The sequence below is a fragment of the Bos mutus genome, chromosome 16 (genome assembly GCF_027580195.1).
Source record: "Bos mutus isolate GX-2022 chromosome 16, NWIPB_WYAK_1.1, whole genome shotgun sequence".
NCBI lineage: Eukaryota > Metazoa > Chordata > Mammalia > Artiodactyla > Bovidae > Bos > Bos mutus.
The window spans coordinates 73222445-73237755 of NC_091632.1; the positions used below are offsets into that span (position 1 = coordinate 73222445).

At 36.2% G+C, this 15311-nt stretch overlaps 1 protein-coding gene across 1 annotated transcript in view; it reads left to right on the top strand.

Moving 5' to 3' along the window:
- The first annotated feature begins 1098 nt into the window (after window positions 1–1098).
- Window positions 1099–15311, top strand: part of RGS21 (regulator of G protein signaling 21) — a 28361-nt gene continuing 14148 nt past the window's right edge. Inside the window, exons 1-3 of the mRNA XM_005897387.1 lie at window positions 1099–1109; window positions 5431–5507; window positions 9811–9977. Coding sequence (XP_005897449.1) covers window positions 1099–1109; window positions 5431–5507; window positions 9811–9977 — 255 coding nt within the window. The remainder of the gene's footprint in view (window positions 1110–5430; window positions 5508–9810; window positions 9978–15311) is intronic.

The following is a 15311-nucleotide window of genomic DNA, read 5'->3' on the forward strand; positions in this document are numbered from 1 at the left end:
TCTGGCATTTCTGTAGATCAATGAAACGGGGATGTTTCCATGCTAACTCAGGCACAAGCAACTTTTCTGCCATCTTCTGACTCCTATTTCTTCCACCCTGAAAACTGTCAATCTTTCAGGAGTGTTTAATTTACATTAAAGGTCATAAATATACACTGGTAGAATCTTACTACCAAAGAACTCTGTCATATTGGCATAAAAGCTTGATGAAACATGGGGTTATAGGTACAAAATTTCAACTACAAATAAAAATACCAATATAAGTCCTTTACCTTGATAAATATATTCAGCTATTATTATCTCAAACATCAGCATTGCATAAAGAAATATTGGCACAGAATGCCTTGAGTTTCATGGTAAAATAAATTGACAAATGTATGTTATTAAACTATAACAAATGCACAATTTTTTCAAAAGTGTGATGCCTTGTGCTAGAATAAAAAATCCTTAAACACATATACTTAAAATAAGAGTATTAAAAAAAAAGTCTTTCTCAGACTTTGAGAACCAAAGAAGAGAAACAAAATGACTTTTTAGTCAGACTAAAGACCTAAAGGTATACAGAACTATGCTGCTAAGTCACTTCAGTCATGTCTGAGGCTGTAGGATCCCATAGAGGGCAACCCACTAGGCTCCCCCATCCCTGGGATTCTCCAGGCAAGAACACTGGAGTGGGTTGCCATTTCCTTCTCCAATGTATGAAAGTGAAAAGTGAAAGTGAAGTCATCTATATGTTTTTTCCTGAGTTGATTTAACCTCATGTGAACAATAGTTGTCTTGGAAATGAATGTATATGAACTTTAGAAACCAAACTTCCAAATGGAATTTGTTCCAGTTATACTACAGACTGGAGGAAATGCCATGCTTATTCAGAGAGTTATTTGTTACTTAGAAGTTTAAGTGTTCTGACCAGTGAAAAGTTAACAACAAAAGGAAACAAAGCTGAGGACAGCTTGATTTAAAGAATGCCAGTTTGTGACCCAGGGGATAGCTATTTGCATACTAATTGTACTGTTCCTGCTGTCGCATTCCCTTAAGCTGGAAGATCTGTCAGAAAGAGAAATTTGGCATCATCTGCGACAGACAGTGGAACGAAAAATGCCGGTGAAGTGAGTTGCTTTTTAAAGTTCTTCTTATCTCAGACGATATACAGATGAAAACACTTGAGTCTCCATGAGTCTCGATGTTGCGTTTCTTTCACTTATTATAAATATGTTAATTGCTGTCTTCCCTCCTGATTTATACTTTTTCTCCTATCTCAACTGAGTTTTCCTTCTTTTCTAAAATCTGCCCACAGTGCATGTGTTTACAGTTAATTCTTTATATTTACTAAGATAAGGCAAGCTTAGAAAGTGGAGAAAACCCACTGTCTTTATGTGAGGCTCTCCCAAATTATTCGATCTTCAGGTTAAAGACCTAAGATATACACAATCCTAGCAAAAATTATTCGCTGTTGCAACATGGACTGAGAAACTTGAACACAGATATATCTGTTGGTAAGGCAGCAGCTGTCACTTCCTGAAGCACCCGGCTCCTTGTGTGAATCTCCCGCTTGCTAATTGAGTGTGGACCGCTCAGTTGCTGGAGCTCACATTTTTTTTAATGGAATACAACAGGTTCTAACGGGCACCATTAGCAAGATAACTGGTAGCTTCACACAGTTCCCATCTGGCCTGACTCTACTCTGGACATGTAATATGAGGACTGCTGGCCTTGATGGCACTCACATAAGGAAGGAAATCAGCCCAAACCCCATGAAATGCCAAGTGTGATTCTGGTTCCAGATACACAAGTGAAATTTTCATGGCAAGTCATACACACACACAAGTTACCCTGACCATGCATCACAATTTTACAGGAAATATATGCACACACACAAAGGAGAAGAGCTGGACAAAAGCTTTGTAAAGTTGCAACTAAAACACAAAAGAGAAAAAAAGGAAACCAAGAGAGTCAGAAAGGAAAGAGGGAGGGAGGGAAATGTACAATGTCCATTTATTTACAGTACCGCATGTCAAGTTAAGTTCTACCCAGTCAGTATGTTCTGAAGCCAGCCACCCTCTTTATCTCCCAATTTTAATTCAATAGATTTTTCTTAACATTTGTATAGTTACATTTCTAAAAATTTAAAACCTATGTGTCAGTCACATCTAAAATAAGAAAGGTCTTATTTTGGTTTGACAGCATACAAACCTGAAGAATCACTGTCTTCTGAAAAACTTTCTATTGAGCAAAGTTAAAATTTAACTATGTAGAGAAAATATTTGCTGTGACAGGTAATAAATCCTATTATAGGAAAAGCACTCTAAAATTTATTTGACATATTATATGTGTTCCAAAATGTGAACAAAGTATATAACCATATGTATATTGACTCATCTATGCCAAGAAGAATTGTGAAAAGAGTTTGTGTATTTGAAACACAAAAATACACCTGTGTTTGAACTCTAACTGCCCATTAATATATGTGTGATATTACACCAGTTATTCACATCCCTTCTTCTTACTCATCGATAGCATGGAATTAAAACAGACTGTCATTTTCAAGATTAAATAAGGTAAAGTATGCGACGTGTTTAGCACAATATGATATAGACTGTAAACATCTGGAGCATCGTTATGCATTTTCGTGCTATTATAAAAATTGTCTTTCAGTTTATTCACATATAGCAATAAATTACTCTTCACAGAATTACATATAATCAACCCCCAATTTTTTATTTGGGCAGCAAATTAACATTGTTTCTTTAAATAAAGAATCTGAAAAGCACTGCCTTACAACCAACCCTTCCATTCTATCAGGCTTGAAACTGAACCTTTAAGTCAAATTTGAACTCTTAGAAAATAGTGAGCTAAAGGCATTCCAGGCACAATCACACACAGCAGCAGGTATTTATTCAGAGAGCTGAAGGACAACTTTTTTCCTTTATAACATCCTAGTATCTCTAATTCTATTGTCACTAATATTCTATACCTATAGAATACCTATAATATTTTAGTATAATCTCTCTAATTCAACACATAACGAATTTTCTTTTGTTCTTGGTTCTACACCAGCTCCAAGACTTTGCTCTCTTTTTCCTGTTTTTACTGTTTCCCTACCTTTATGATGATAATAAGAATAGCTAACACTTATTTGAATAATTCCATTCTAAAAAAGACTCTTTTACATTCCAACCAGCACTTCACTGAATATTCCTTTTGCTTTTGGCTTAAGCAAACTCTGGCTCTCCCTAAAGGCCATGGTTTGCTTTGATGCCTTCAGAATGGATGTTGTCCACTCCCTACAGTTTCACTCACTCGGGGTTGACAGAGAGGTCCCTGGTTTGTTGCTGCCCAGTGATGCTTTTGCATCACTTCTCTGCTTTCCTCACCCAAAACACACTTTGAAGCTAATAAAATTCAGCTACACCTTTACTAACCTTCTCATCACCATCATCTACTAGCATCTTAAAAGTCACTGTACTTCTTCCACTGAAGGCTTTAACGCCTGCCACTGTTTGGGGCTTGGCCATTCAGTCATTATTTTTTATACATCCAAGACATATTTCTCGAACCAGACACACTGCTCTCCATGCTGGACAATGACTTTTTTTTCCTGTCATTGTACAATTTACAAACAAATGGGGGAGTACATATTCATCCCTGAATGATTCTGCCTAGAGTCTACTTCTCAAGGTTTTCTTTGATGACTGTTCCTTATTTAAAATGAATGTACTTTACAGCCAGACTGGAGATCAAATCTCCTCTCTGCCCTCTTCATTAACACACATTCCACAGGCACTAAGGAGAATTTTGAGTACCAGGCTAACCACCAAATTTCAATCTACAAATACAGACAACATTTTAAACATGTGCATTTTAAGTGATCCTATGATAATTTTAACACCAGGGAAGCCTGGCATGCTGCAGTCCATGGGGTCGCAAAAAGTCGGACACGACTGAGAGAATGAACTGAACTGATACAATTCTTAAAATTTGATAGAAGAACTAATGTTGGACTCATATGAAATATAACATGATCATTTTAGAATAACAGTTTTTATAGTGCACACAAGCTCTTCTACGTAAAATTAGATCGTATATAGGGTCCCATTCTCCATTTATAAAAGGTGAGAAATGAAAATGCCTTTCAGTTCATTTGAATGAAAGAACACCATTTCAAAATGGCTTCACAGGAAACCTTGTGTTCCCAAGATTTAGCAGATCAAGGGAGAAAGGAAAATCAGTTGCCTGTCATTGAGGAAAAAGTAAAAGAAATGGCAGATAGGAAATCCAAGTACTGGGAGATACCAGCATGTGCTCCCTGTCACCCAGCCCCCCTGTGTGGCCTCTGAGTACAGATATTACCATCTGAGAATAAAACTACAACAGCAGGAGAGAGGAGAGCAATGCAAACTGGAGCAAATCACACAAAGTAATAGAATGTAAAAGCATAGGGACTGCATCACACGAGCATATTTAAGATTAGTCACCTTGATATGCAAATATAAATTTTATAAGAATGACTGGATGTGAGACTATCAATCTTTTTAATAGAAACCTTCAATTAGATCATTCCTTTCCATAGCTAATAAGTAATTTGCACATCACAGCTACATCATCCAAGATTTTTCTTCTGGGTAGCAGATGTTTTCTATGGATGGGGACTTATTTCATTAGGATCTTTGTTTATTAAGGGGAATAATGCATGATATATTTACATCTCTGAAAGTTTACATCGGAAACTTGATTTATTATTTCTACATCACATCCCCCAAAGTATACCTTCTTCAGAAGACTTAAGTCAATAAATTTTTTGACTGCTTTGGAAAAGATATTACTCTGTCCTGACAGATACCTAGATTTAAATAAATCAACCCAGATGGAAGCATACCTTTAAAGAGAAATGAAGGCTGTCTCAAAATGGGGTGAAGACTCCTTAAAATACTATAAATAAACATTTTCAAGATCATCCCACATTAAAAAATCTTTAAAACTATAAAGAAACTTAAGATGCATAATTATGAAATGGACAATTTTGTAGACTGTGAAAACTTAGAAAATAGTTCATTGCTATCATGATAACTCTTCAGGAACAGACTAGTGTAACCAACATAAATTAACAATTAATACAGTTGAGATTAAATTCACTAGGCTCTACAGAGCAAGGAGCAATCTCTCTTATACCTTCATTAGAAATCAAGAATTTGCAAGTATGATCAATACTGTTGGTTAGAATAGTAAATAATTTGCTGGTGTCAAATCACATTCCCTTTTCTTTGCTATTGCTTTCCACTGTGGAAAATATTATATAATCCTTGTTGACCTTTTGTAGCTTAATTAGTGATACAAAGCTCATTTAAATGATATAATTCAACAAATACACATAACTCAAATATTACTATAGATTACAGAAGAAAAAGATCACAATGCTATGGTCAAGGGTAGATGTTGTTTCCACAGGTCACCAACTACAGAAACAGTGGCGTGGTCTGAAAATATGGACACACTTTTAACCAATCAAGGTAAGATCCAAACGATAACAGGCCTAAAAATGCAAGGATTAAAATTAAATAAATAAATTCTGAAAGTTGTAGACATGTTATAAACAATGAGATTGATCAATATGTGAAGTATAAGATTCCCCAAAGTCTTACAAACTTATACAGGCCCAAAGTTTAAATGGAATTAGATTGAGTCTAAATGGTATGGCAAAACCAATACAATATTGTAAAGTAATTAGGCTCCAATTAAAATACATAAATTTAAATTTAAAAATTTAAAAATAAATAAATAAATGAATACAAGATTATAGAAATTACAGACATTAAAAGAACAAGAAAATTCCAAATAGAAAGGAAGTGATAAAGTTGTCTTAGTCTCATTATCATTTGATGTATATCAAATACTGGAGTGCATAGCTATCCCCTTCTCCAGGGAATCTTCCCAACCCAGGGATCAAACCCAGGTCTCCCACATTGCAAGTGAATTCTTTACCATCTGAGCCACCACAGAAATGGTGAAAATGCCATTTGATTAGAACAAACACTACATTTAAATATTTTCTATATATGTCTCTTGTAGCATCATTTCTATCCTGTATGAGACAGAAATGCTGTAAAGCAGGTTTGTACAGCAAACGCAAAATTCTAGATATCTTTGTATATGACTTTTATATTAAATTCTGGGATGTTTTATTTATAACTGACCAAACGCACTTTATTAAGCCATCATTTTAATTACAAGTATATATCCACAATGTACATATTTATATATATATACAAATATATTCAAATATGTTTTTGTATTCTCTAAAGTAAGAATAACTTAGTTGGAATAAATACTTTATTTTAGCCTGAAGAAGCCCAAGAATACTGGAGTGGGTAGCCTATCCCTTCTCCAGGGGATCTTCCCAAAGCAGGAGTAGAATCAGGGTCTGCTGCATTGTAGGCAGATTCTTTACCAGCTGAGCTACCAGGGAAGCCAGTCTCATTATCATTTGATATATATCATGACTATTATTCGGAGAAGGCGATGGCACCCCACTCCACTATTTTTGCCTGGAAAATCCCATGGACGGAGGAGCCTGGTAGGCTGCAGTCCATGGGGTCGCTAAGAGTCAGACACGACTGAGCGACTTCACTTTCACTTTTCACTTTCGTGCATTGGAGAAGGAAATGGAAACCCACTCCAGTGTTCTTGCTTGGAGAATCCCAGGGAGGGCGGGGCCTGGTGGACTGCACAGAGTCGGACACGACTCATGAAACTTAGCAGCAGCAGCAGCAGCATGACTATTATTGTTGCAAATTAAAACATACAAACTATTGAAAAGTTGAAAATTTAAATAAATTGTTTGCTTCTTCAGGCTAAAGTATTTATTCCAACTAAGTTATTCTTACTTTAGAGAATACAAAAACATATTTGAATATATTTGTATATATATATAAATATGTACATTGTGGATATATACTTGTAATTAAAATGATGGCTTAATAAAGTGAGTTTGGTCAATTATAAATAAAACATCCCAGAATTTAATATAAAACAGTCATATACAAAGATATCTAGAATTCTGCTTTTGCTGTACAAACTTGCTTTACAGCATTTCTGTCTCATACAGGATAGAAATGATGCTACAAGAGACATACATAGAAAATATTTAAACGTAGTGTTTGTTCTAATCAAATGGCATTTCCACTTTAAATTTATAAAGTAAATATCAGAATATTAGAAATGCTTGAAACATGATAAATCTGAATATGTTCTTCATGGCTGTTTTTTTTTTCATAAAAACAATTTGATTTAGATGAAATTACACTATCATTTTATGATTCTTAAATAACTAATTCCTAAAGTATAGACGGAAGATCCTGGTGGGCTACAGTCCATGGGGCTGCAGAGTCTGACATGACCAAGCACACATGCACACATACTTTGGGCTTCCCAGGAGACACAGTGGTAAGGAATCTGTCTGCCAATGCAGGAGACACAAGAGTCTCAGGTTCGATCCCTGGGTAGGGAAGATCCCCTGGAGTAAGAAATGACAAATTCCGTGATCAGAGGAGCCTGGCAGGCTACAGTCCATGGGGTCACAAAGAGTCAGACACTACACACACACACAAAGCACAGACATAAAATAACCCATCAAAACCCTAGAATCCAACTAAGAACATATATGAAAGCCATATGGAATTTCATTTCTGTAAGTTTCAAGAGCATGTTTCTTTTTTCCTTAAATACATGACAAGCGGGACAGATCAGGTTTGCTAACACCCTAGGGAAGGTGTCTCTGCAGGTGGGGGATTGGCCACCGCAGCAGTGCAGACAGAGGCATGAAGGTTATAGATGAAGGCAGACACACCACCCTGCAGATATCCTGGGATTTTGTACCTCATGCCCACAGAAAGTACAAAAGTCATAGATTCATCTGCAAAGCTGTCTGGATTTTGCTTTTCTAAAATCAGAAAAATATCTCCCATGCTTTTCAATGCTTTAAACAGATGACCCACCATATTACCTGCTTGTTTGGTAACTTGATGATACGCCTTGCACATACTGAGCAGAGATATTAGTGTGCCTTCTGCTACCTGCTCCTGACATATTCAACTCCTCAGCCCCTGTCACACTTACCCATAACTATTCCCTCACACAGAGGGACCCTCAGATAATATATGGCTGTGGCTGTGGCTATTCTAAAGTCACTTGACGACCTGTGAACTTTCAAATTGTATGTATATAATAGATGAGTGATTCAATGATTGTCTATGCAAGGAAGAGATAACTAGCCCCAGTGTTACCTGCTTATTCTGTTCCTATGTGTCCAAACAGGGCAATGGGAGGAAAAAAGGAGGAGTGACTGTTAGTTCAATGTCTCTCTCTATGAATATGGCAGGAGGGGAGAGAATAATAATATTTTTTTAGATCTTTAACTTCCCATCTCTCTGGGATGTATTTAGATAACCCATATTGCAAAATAGTTTCGTATGCTTTAACGACACACGTATAAAATAGTGCCAGACATGCTTCCTCAATATTCTTTCAGTATTATTATATACTTTATTTTATAAAATAGATTTTTTAGTATAAATTCTATTTAGACCTCTCAAATTCATCATTGTTTGGATCAAACTCATGGAAAATTTTAATTGTGTTACTAAGAGGATTTTTATAAACCAAATTTGTGTCACAGAAGCTTCTCTAATGTATTTTCTAAACACAAGACGTGCAATTGAATTTTTATAGTGCTTACATATTAACAACTTTCACACTCTGCAATATTTATACTGAGAATTTTAATTGGTATCTGAAAATCTTTTGCAACGACCTGTTATTTCAACTGTACTTCGAATCATTAAAAATAAAATTGTTATGCTTAGTTTTAATCCAGGGCTTCTAGATAATCACCTTGTTCCATGAAGACCTTTTCTATTTTCTACACTAACCTTCACTTTCCTTCCAACCTGCAGCAACCAATAAACAACTAACTTAGGCCCCTTTCCATACATGTTTCTCTGATACTTACTTTTTTGCTAGTCAATTTCTCCCTACTTTGCAACCTGAAGAGTCAGCCCTCTAGCACATAGTTAGGGAGGAGTGGCTTTGAGCCAGGCTGAGGGGCCCCCTTGGCAGGTGTAGGAGAAAACCACCAATTTTCAGAAGGCAAATCCTCTGAAGGACAAGCGTGCCAATGGGTGATTCCTCCTCCAAGACGCACAGTCTCACTGACGCGCAGACGCTGCCATAGGAAGGTACGGACTGAAACTAACACAAACTGAAAGGCCTGCTTAGTTCAGGCAACTGCAGGAATTTGATAATAATCTTTCTAACCTGGTACCTCATACCTCAGTAGAGGCCCTCTCGTAACTATCCTTGGCTGTAAAAGATTTAGAAACATTGCCTTCTCAAAAGAGTTCTGTGTGTGCCAAAGAAGATTCTGGGGCACATTTTACATGAGGAAACTAGAGAAAAGAGGCTAAACAGGTGGTCAGAAACTTAAACATTTATGAACAGGAATAATAAATGTTTAAATGTGGCTGAAAATAAGACAGTGAGAAGAGCTGGAACGTACAGGAATCCTAGCATTTCTGGTTGTTGTTCAATTTTTTTAAAGTGCTAATATTAGAAAAATAGATTGAATATTTTACATCGATGACTACTGATCCAAAATCAAGCTTTCTAAAGTTAAAAACTAAAATGTATAAATGCTATATTTGAGGGATGATAAATATTTGCCACTGAATCCTCAAATGCTTTCACTAAACAATGTATACAATTGGTCACATGACTGCGCTGTGTGATACACAAACCTTTTCCTCGTGTATTTTACAGCTGGTCTAGATGCTTTTCGAACATTCCTAAAATCAGAGTTTAGTGAAGAAAATGTTGAGTTCTGGCTTGCCTGTGAAGACTTTAAGAAAACAGAAAGTGCAGAAAAAATTGCTTCCAAAGCCAGGATGATTTATTCTGAATTCATTGAAGCTGATGCCCCCAAAGAGGTGAGTGAAATATTCCACAACAGTGAATATTTATCCACTTATCCACTAACACATCTGCTCCCAATTGAAGGACACTAAGGCCACCTCAAGGGAAATTAAATTGTCACCATGTCTTCAAACAGAAGATATCCGTAAATTTGAACAGAAGTTCCTTACGGTGATCCTCTGGCACTGATTCACTAAATAGTTTCCAGCGCTCTCTATGTGCTTCAGTGTTTCTATTTTCTGAGCACAACAAGCAGGCTCTTAAAAAAACAGTCTAATGTTCCCAATTAAACAGCTCTACAGAAATCCTACTTAAGCGTCCTTCTGGATTTCAAATTCAGCTTCATTTTTCCTTTTGTAAGCACAGGGGTCAATTTGGAATAGAACTCTTGAATACAATTTTTTAAATAAAAAAAGATACATATGTGAAGGTAAAACCTACTAACCAACAGTACAAATTCGTAATATTTAATGTTCTGGAGGCCCACATCACGGCATATAATAATGCCTTACCTTCTCAAAGAGGGGGTTGCTTGACTTTATTTCCTTCATGGCTGTTGGGCTGCACCCCGCAGGCTTGCAGAGACATCCACTGAATGCGGGAGCTTACACGTCTTAAGTAGGGTCCTGGAGCCACACACCATGGTTTGGGGTGGACGGTGGAAGGAACATGGAAGCAGACTTCGCCGTGGGGGATGGGGAAGAATGGGAAGGCTACTAGTTAGGGGAAATGACTGACATCCGATTGGCTCTTGGGTTACCAGGGAAACCAGCAGAGGGTCAGGGCCCTCTGAGCACCTTCTTGGGGCAGAGGTCTTCCCTTATTCAACTATCAAAGGGCATCATTTTGTCCTAAAGAGTCATTATCTGGGCCTGAGGGGCAAACATACAGATGTTTACTGACTAGGGTCCATCCTGTGAGTGGGCTGTAGGGAACCAGGAACTGCTCCAGGAGCAGGGAGTGGACAGGGAGTGAGCAGCCAGCCATCCTGCGTGGGCAGATCAGCGTGGTGAAAATGAGCCACAGGTGTGCGGGTGGCCTGGTCCTACAACAGTAAAAATGAGCCACGGGTATGTCTCAAGTTGTCAGATTCCACCTGTGCTGCATTAAGATCAGGAAAATAGAGAAGGCCTCACAGGAAAACCTGGAAGGACTTTGAGAAGAGCCCCTCAAAAATGTTTTATGTGTATACCATCTCATTTATAATTGATTTAATTTCCAGAACCAAATAATGATCATCTCTGCTGCATCCCCTTAATGTTTAACTTTAAAGTTTAAACTATTTACATTTTAAAACTGCTGTAATCCCTCACTGATTATAACATCTAAGCAGAGAGTTTTAATGCCTAAGCAGCAAACGGGAATCTATCTTAAGTCACTAGCACCAAACATAAACCACCTGCGTCATCTCTCCCTACAGAGTTGAAATACTGATACCCTCCCAAGTGACAGCTACTATATGTTCTAATCCAAAATTAAAATTCATGGTATGAGAAGTTATTGTACTAATGAGGACAGAGGACAGCAAAGATGAAATGCAAACTTTTTTTAAATCTACAGCATAAAGTTGCTGTATCAATAGTTCAAGTTTTAGATGGACATTAATTACTGAAGCATATGTTGGTATAGTACAATTTTGCTGACATATGAACCACTGAAGCTTAGAGTGGAATTCAAAGGGGGAAAGAAAAAGTAACTTAACTCCTGTGGAGCTATTTCAGCATTCATTTCCCAGTCACTATCTAAGAATCAATAAATGAGTCCAGAAAAATTTAAATGTAGTGTGTAAGATTTGTCAAGTTGATTAATGTGTCATTCCCTAAAGGGCTTTGAAATCAACTCTAAAGGTAATCTATTTATTATTGGTTTGAAAGCCAGATTTATTTTTCTTCATGAATCTGCTTAATGATTATTTTAAGTTTTTCAAATATTATATATGAAAAATCTTACATTAATACTAAAGAAATGTAATCTTTTAATTACAGCTGAACTCAAAGTTATATAATAAATTATCAATTTGGATAAAATAGTTTTATTTTCCTAATCTTTCCTGCCAAAATAAATTAATATGGTAATAATTTAAAAGAATAGTACAGTTATTGTTTTAGGATACAAAGCTTTCATACTTATTTTATAATTTGTCCATCGAGTTAATTTTATAGTTGTTTTACAAATCACGGATTATATTGTCTCGAACCGTCTAAAAATATTATGATTGGATATGACAAAATTCTCATTGAAGATGAAGTGTATATATACAATTGAAACAGCCATCATCTTTCCTATTATTTGCCATTAATTATTTCCAATTCAAATTAACTAAAGGACATTTGTCTCTTACATACCAATTTCAGTCTTCAGCATATCTTGCTATAGCCCATCAATTATATATTATATATTACAAGTATTAGTATGAGTCATTAAATGGAAATTTTTTGAGAGTCTGTTCCCACAATGAAGTCACACAGTAGAAGGGGAGATTGACATGTGATAAAACCAGTCAAATACACAATAGGCAACTAATAAGTTGAATCATTTAAAGCTTGTTATTAGCAGTGTGCGGAAGAGCCATGAAGTCTATCCAGAGATTTATAGGATGGATTTTTAGGGTGGTTCACATATGAAAACTATGTCATATTTATCAAGAGAGCAAATGAAGAAAGTATTTCAGACTGAGGGCACAGTGTACAGTGTAAATGTACAGAGAACTCCCTAGAGTTTTCCAGAAATCACAAGCATTTTGATATCACTAATGAGAAGCAGTGGTTTAAGCCTGGACAGGCAGTGATAAAGATAAAGAGAGGGTGGGAAGTAACCTAGATTTATCTAGTAGGCAGACTTCACAAGACAACGTGATATATCTGATATGCAGGTTGGAAAATACCATTTTCATAAGTAGAAAATTAATGCAAGAATGAGATTCATATGAAAGCATTCTTCATTTTTCAATATTCAATTACAGTTGTAAAACTGTCTCGCATAAAGAAATCAAAATTATAACCAATTTCCTTGGTAGAAAACCCTAAAATAGAGAACAATGACAAGGTCACATCATCCAGATGTCTATTAAGTCCCATTTACTTTCTTTTCAACTTTTCATGTCTTTATTTCTTCATCTGTAAAATTGCTAGCGTGACAATAGTTTTTAATTGATGCAATTAGACAGTTTACCATCAGACTATTTACTAACAATCCCTGTCTATAAATGGATGTTACTAATGGTTCTTCGTTTCCTATTCTAATAGGCAAAACTGCACAGAAAAACAACTTTCAGGTCTCTATGAGAGATGATAATTGCAGGAAACTTTATGCCCTCTCCCTCAGAGTTTTATCATCTCTTTGGTCTTCTACACTAATTGTGTGATGTAGTAGAAAATCTAAAGGTTAGAGACACAGACTCAAATCTTGTAATCTTGTGTTGACCTATTTCATCCCTCTAAGCCACACTTTCCTCATCTAAAAACATAACTGTGAAAAAGGACACAGCAATCATATAGGTTAGATGAAAATGGTGAATGAGACAGCATATCTAGGGTTTGCAACAGGCAGAACAGTCTTTAAGAAGTTTTAATTCCTTTTTTTCTTTACACAAGTCACTATAAGTGCTACTGACTCTACCCCAAAATATTAACTAACTTCTAAGACCATCTGAGGACAAGCCACTTTGAATGACTTGATAAATGTATACATGAACGTGAAAGTGTTAGTCACTCAGTTGTATCGGACTCTTTGCAACCCCAGGAACTATAGCCCACCAGGCTTCTCTGTCCATGGAATTCTCCAAGCAAGAATACTGGAGTGGGTAGCCATTCCCTTCTCCGGGGGATCTTCCTGACCCAGGGATTGAACCTGGGTCTCCTACACTAAAGGCAGATTCTTTATTGTCTGAGCCACCAAGTAAGCCCCTAAATGTATATATATGTGTATGTGTGTGTATATATATAAACACACACACACACACACAAATGTTTTATATATATATATGAACACAAATTAGAAAAACACATTAGCAAATCATGAGTTTCAGGTAGAAATATCTACTAATTGCATGGATTATACCTAGATATTTTCAGAAGATATTGCAAGGGGAAATAAAAGTGTGAGTCAGATATTTCTGACCAAGTAGTCTGAAAATGAGAAAATTATTAGATAAGCAATATATACTTTAAAGTGTCCTTACTCCACACACAGTAAGAACTCGAATGTGGCAAAGAAAAAAAAAAATTCTTAACATTGTATTTATTCTTCCTTCAATTTGGACCATTAATTTCATAATATTTTAAAAATTTCAAACAATATTTGGTTTCAGAAGAATGTAAATCTTAAAAAAAATTAAAATAGTATGAGCCATCCAGGAAACCCAAGATACTGACATATTTTAAATATTTATGTTTTATTTCTGTCATTTATGAATTATGTTTGTATCATCTATTAATAAGAAAATTAGTGAGGATGGAAAATATATGATTAAAGAGAAAACTGTTTATGTTGATTGTCATTCTGTGAGATTAGAAAATGTTCCCAATTATACCACACTGTGATGTTTAAAAATTATATAAATTCAAATTCAAATTATGACCAATCTGGGAGCAAATACATTGGCAGTCTTTTAAGTAAAAAAAAAAAAAATTACAAAAAATTTAATTCTTAAATGTATTTATTAACTGTGAAGACATCATAACCCATTAAAGAGAAGAAACTATCATCATAAAGGAAAAGAATCTTAATGCGTTATGCAGGACACTTTTAAAATATCTGTGTCTGGATGTTTTGCTTTTAATTTTTATTGTAGCACAGTGTTATTTGGTGACTCTTATTTCATATCAATAAATGCTTATTCTGTGCCTACAATTAACCACCATAAGATAAATTCCTTGCATGGAAGGGAAGTTGGGTCTAAGCAAGAGAACACATAATAAACACAGAAGTGCAATGCAGTGTGTTGTGGAAATGAGGTAGCTTGATAAGGAAATGCAAGAAAATAGAATAGATTGAAACTATGGTTTGGCTCTGGAGAAGGCAATGGCAAGCCACTCCAGTACTCTTGCCTAGAAAATCCCATGGACGGAGGAGCCTGGTAGGCTGAAGTCCATGGGGTTGCTACGAGTCGGTCGCGACTGAGCGACTTCACTTTCACTTTTCACTTTCACGCAATGGAGAAGGCAATGGCAACCCACTCCAGTGTTCTTGCCTGGAGAATCCCAGGGACGGCAGAGCCTGGTGGGCTGCCGTCTATGGGGCTGCACAGAGTCGGACACGACTGAAGCGACTTAACAGCAGCAGCAGCATGGTTTGGCTCAAAAGAAACAGTCAGTCTAGTTGGGTTAAAAAATTAGATTTCTAGAACC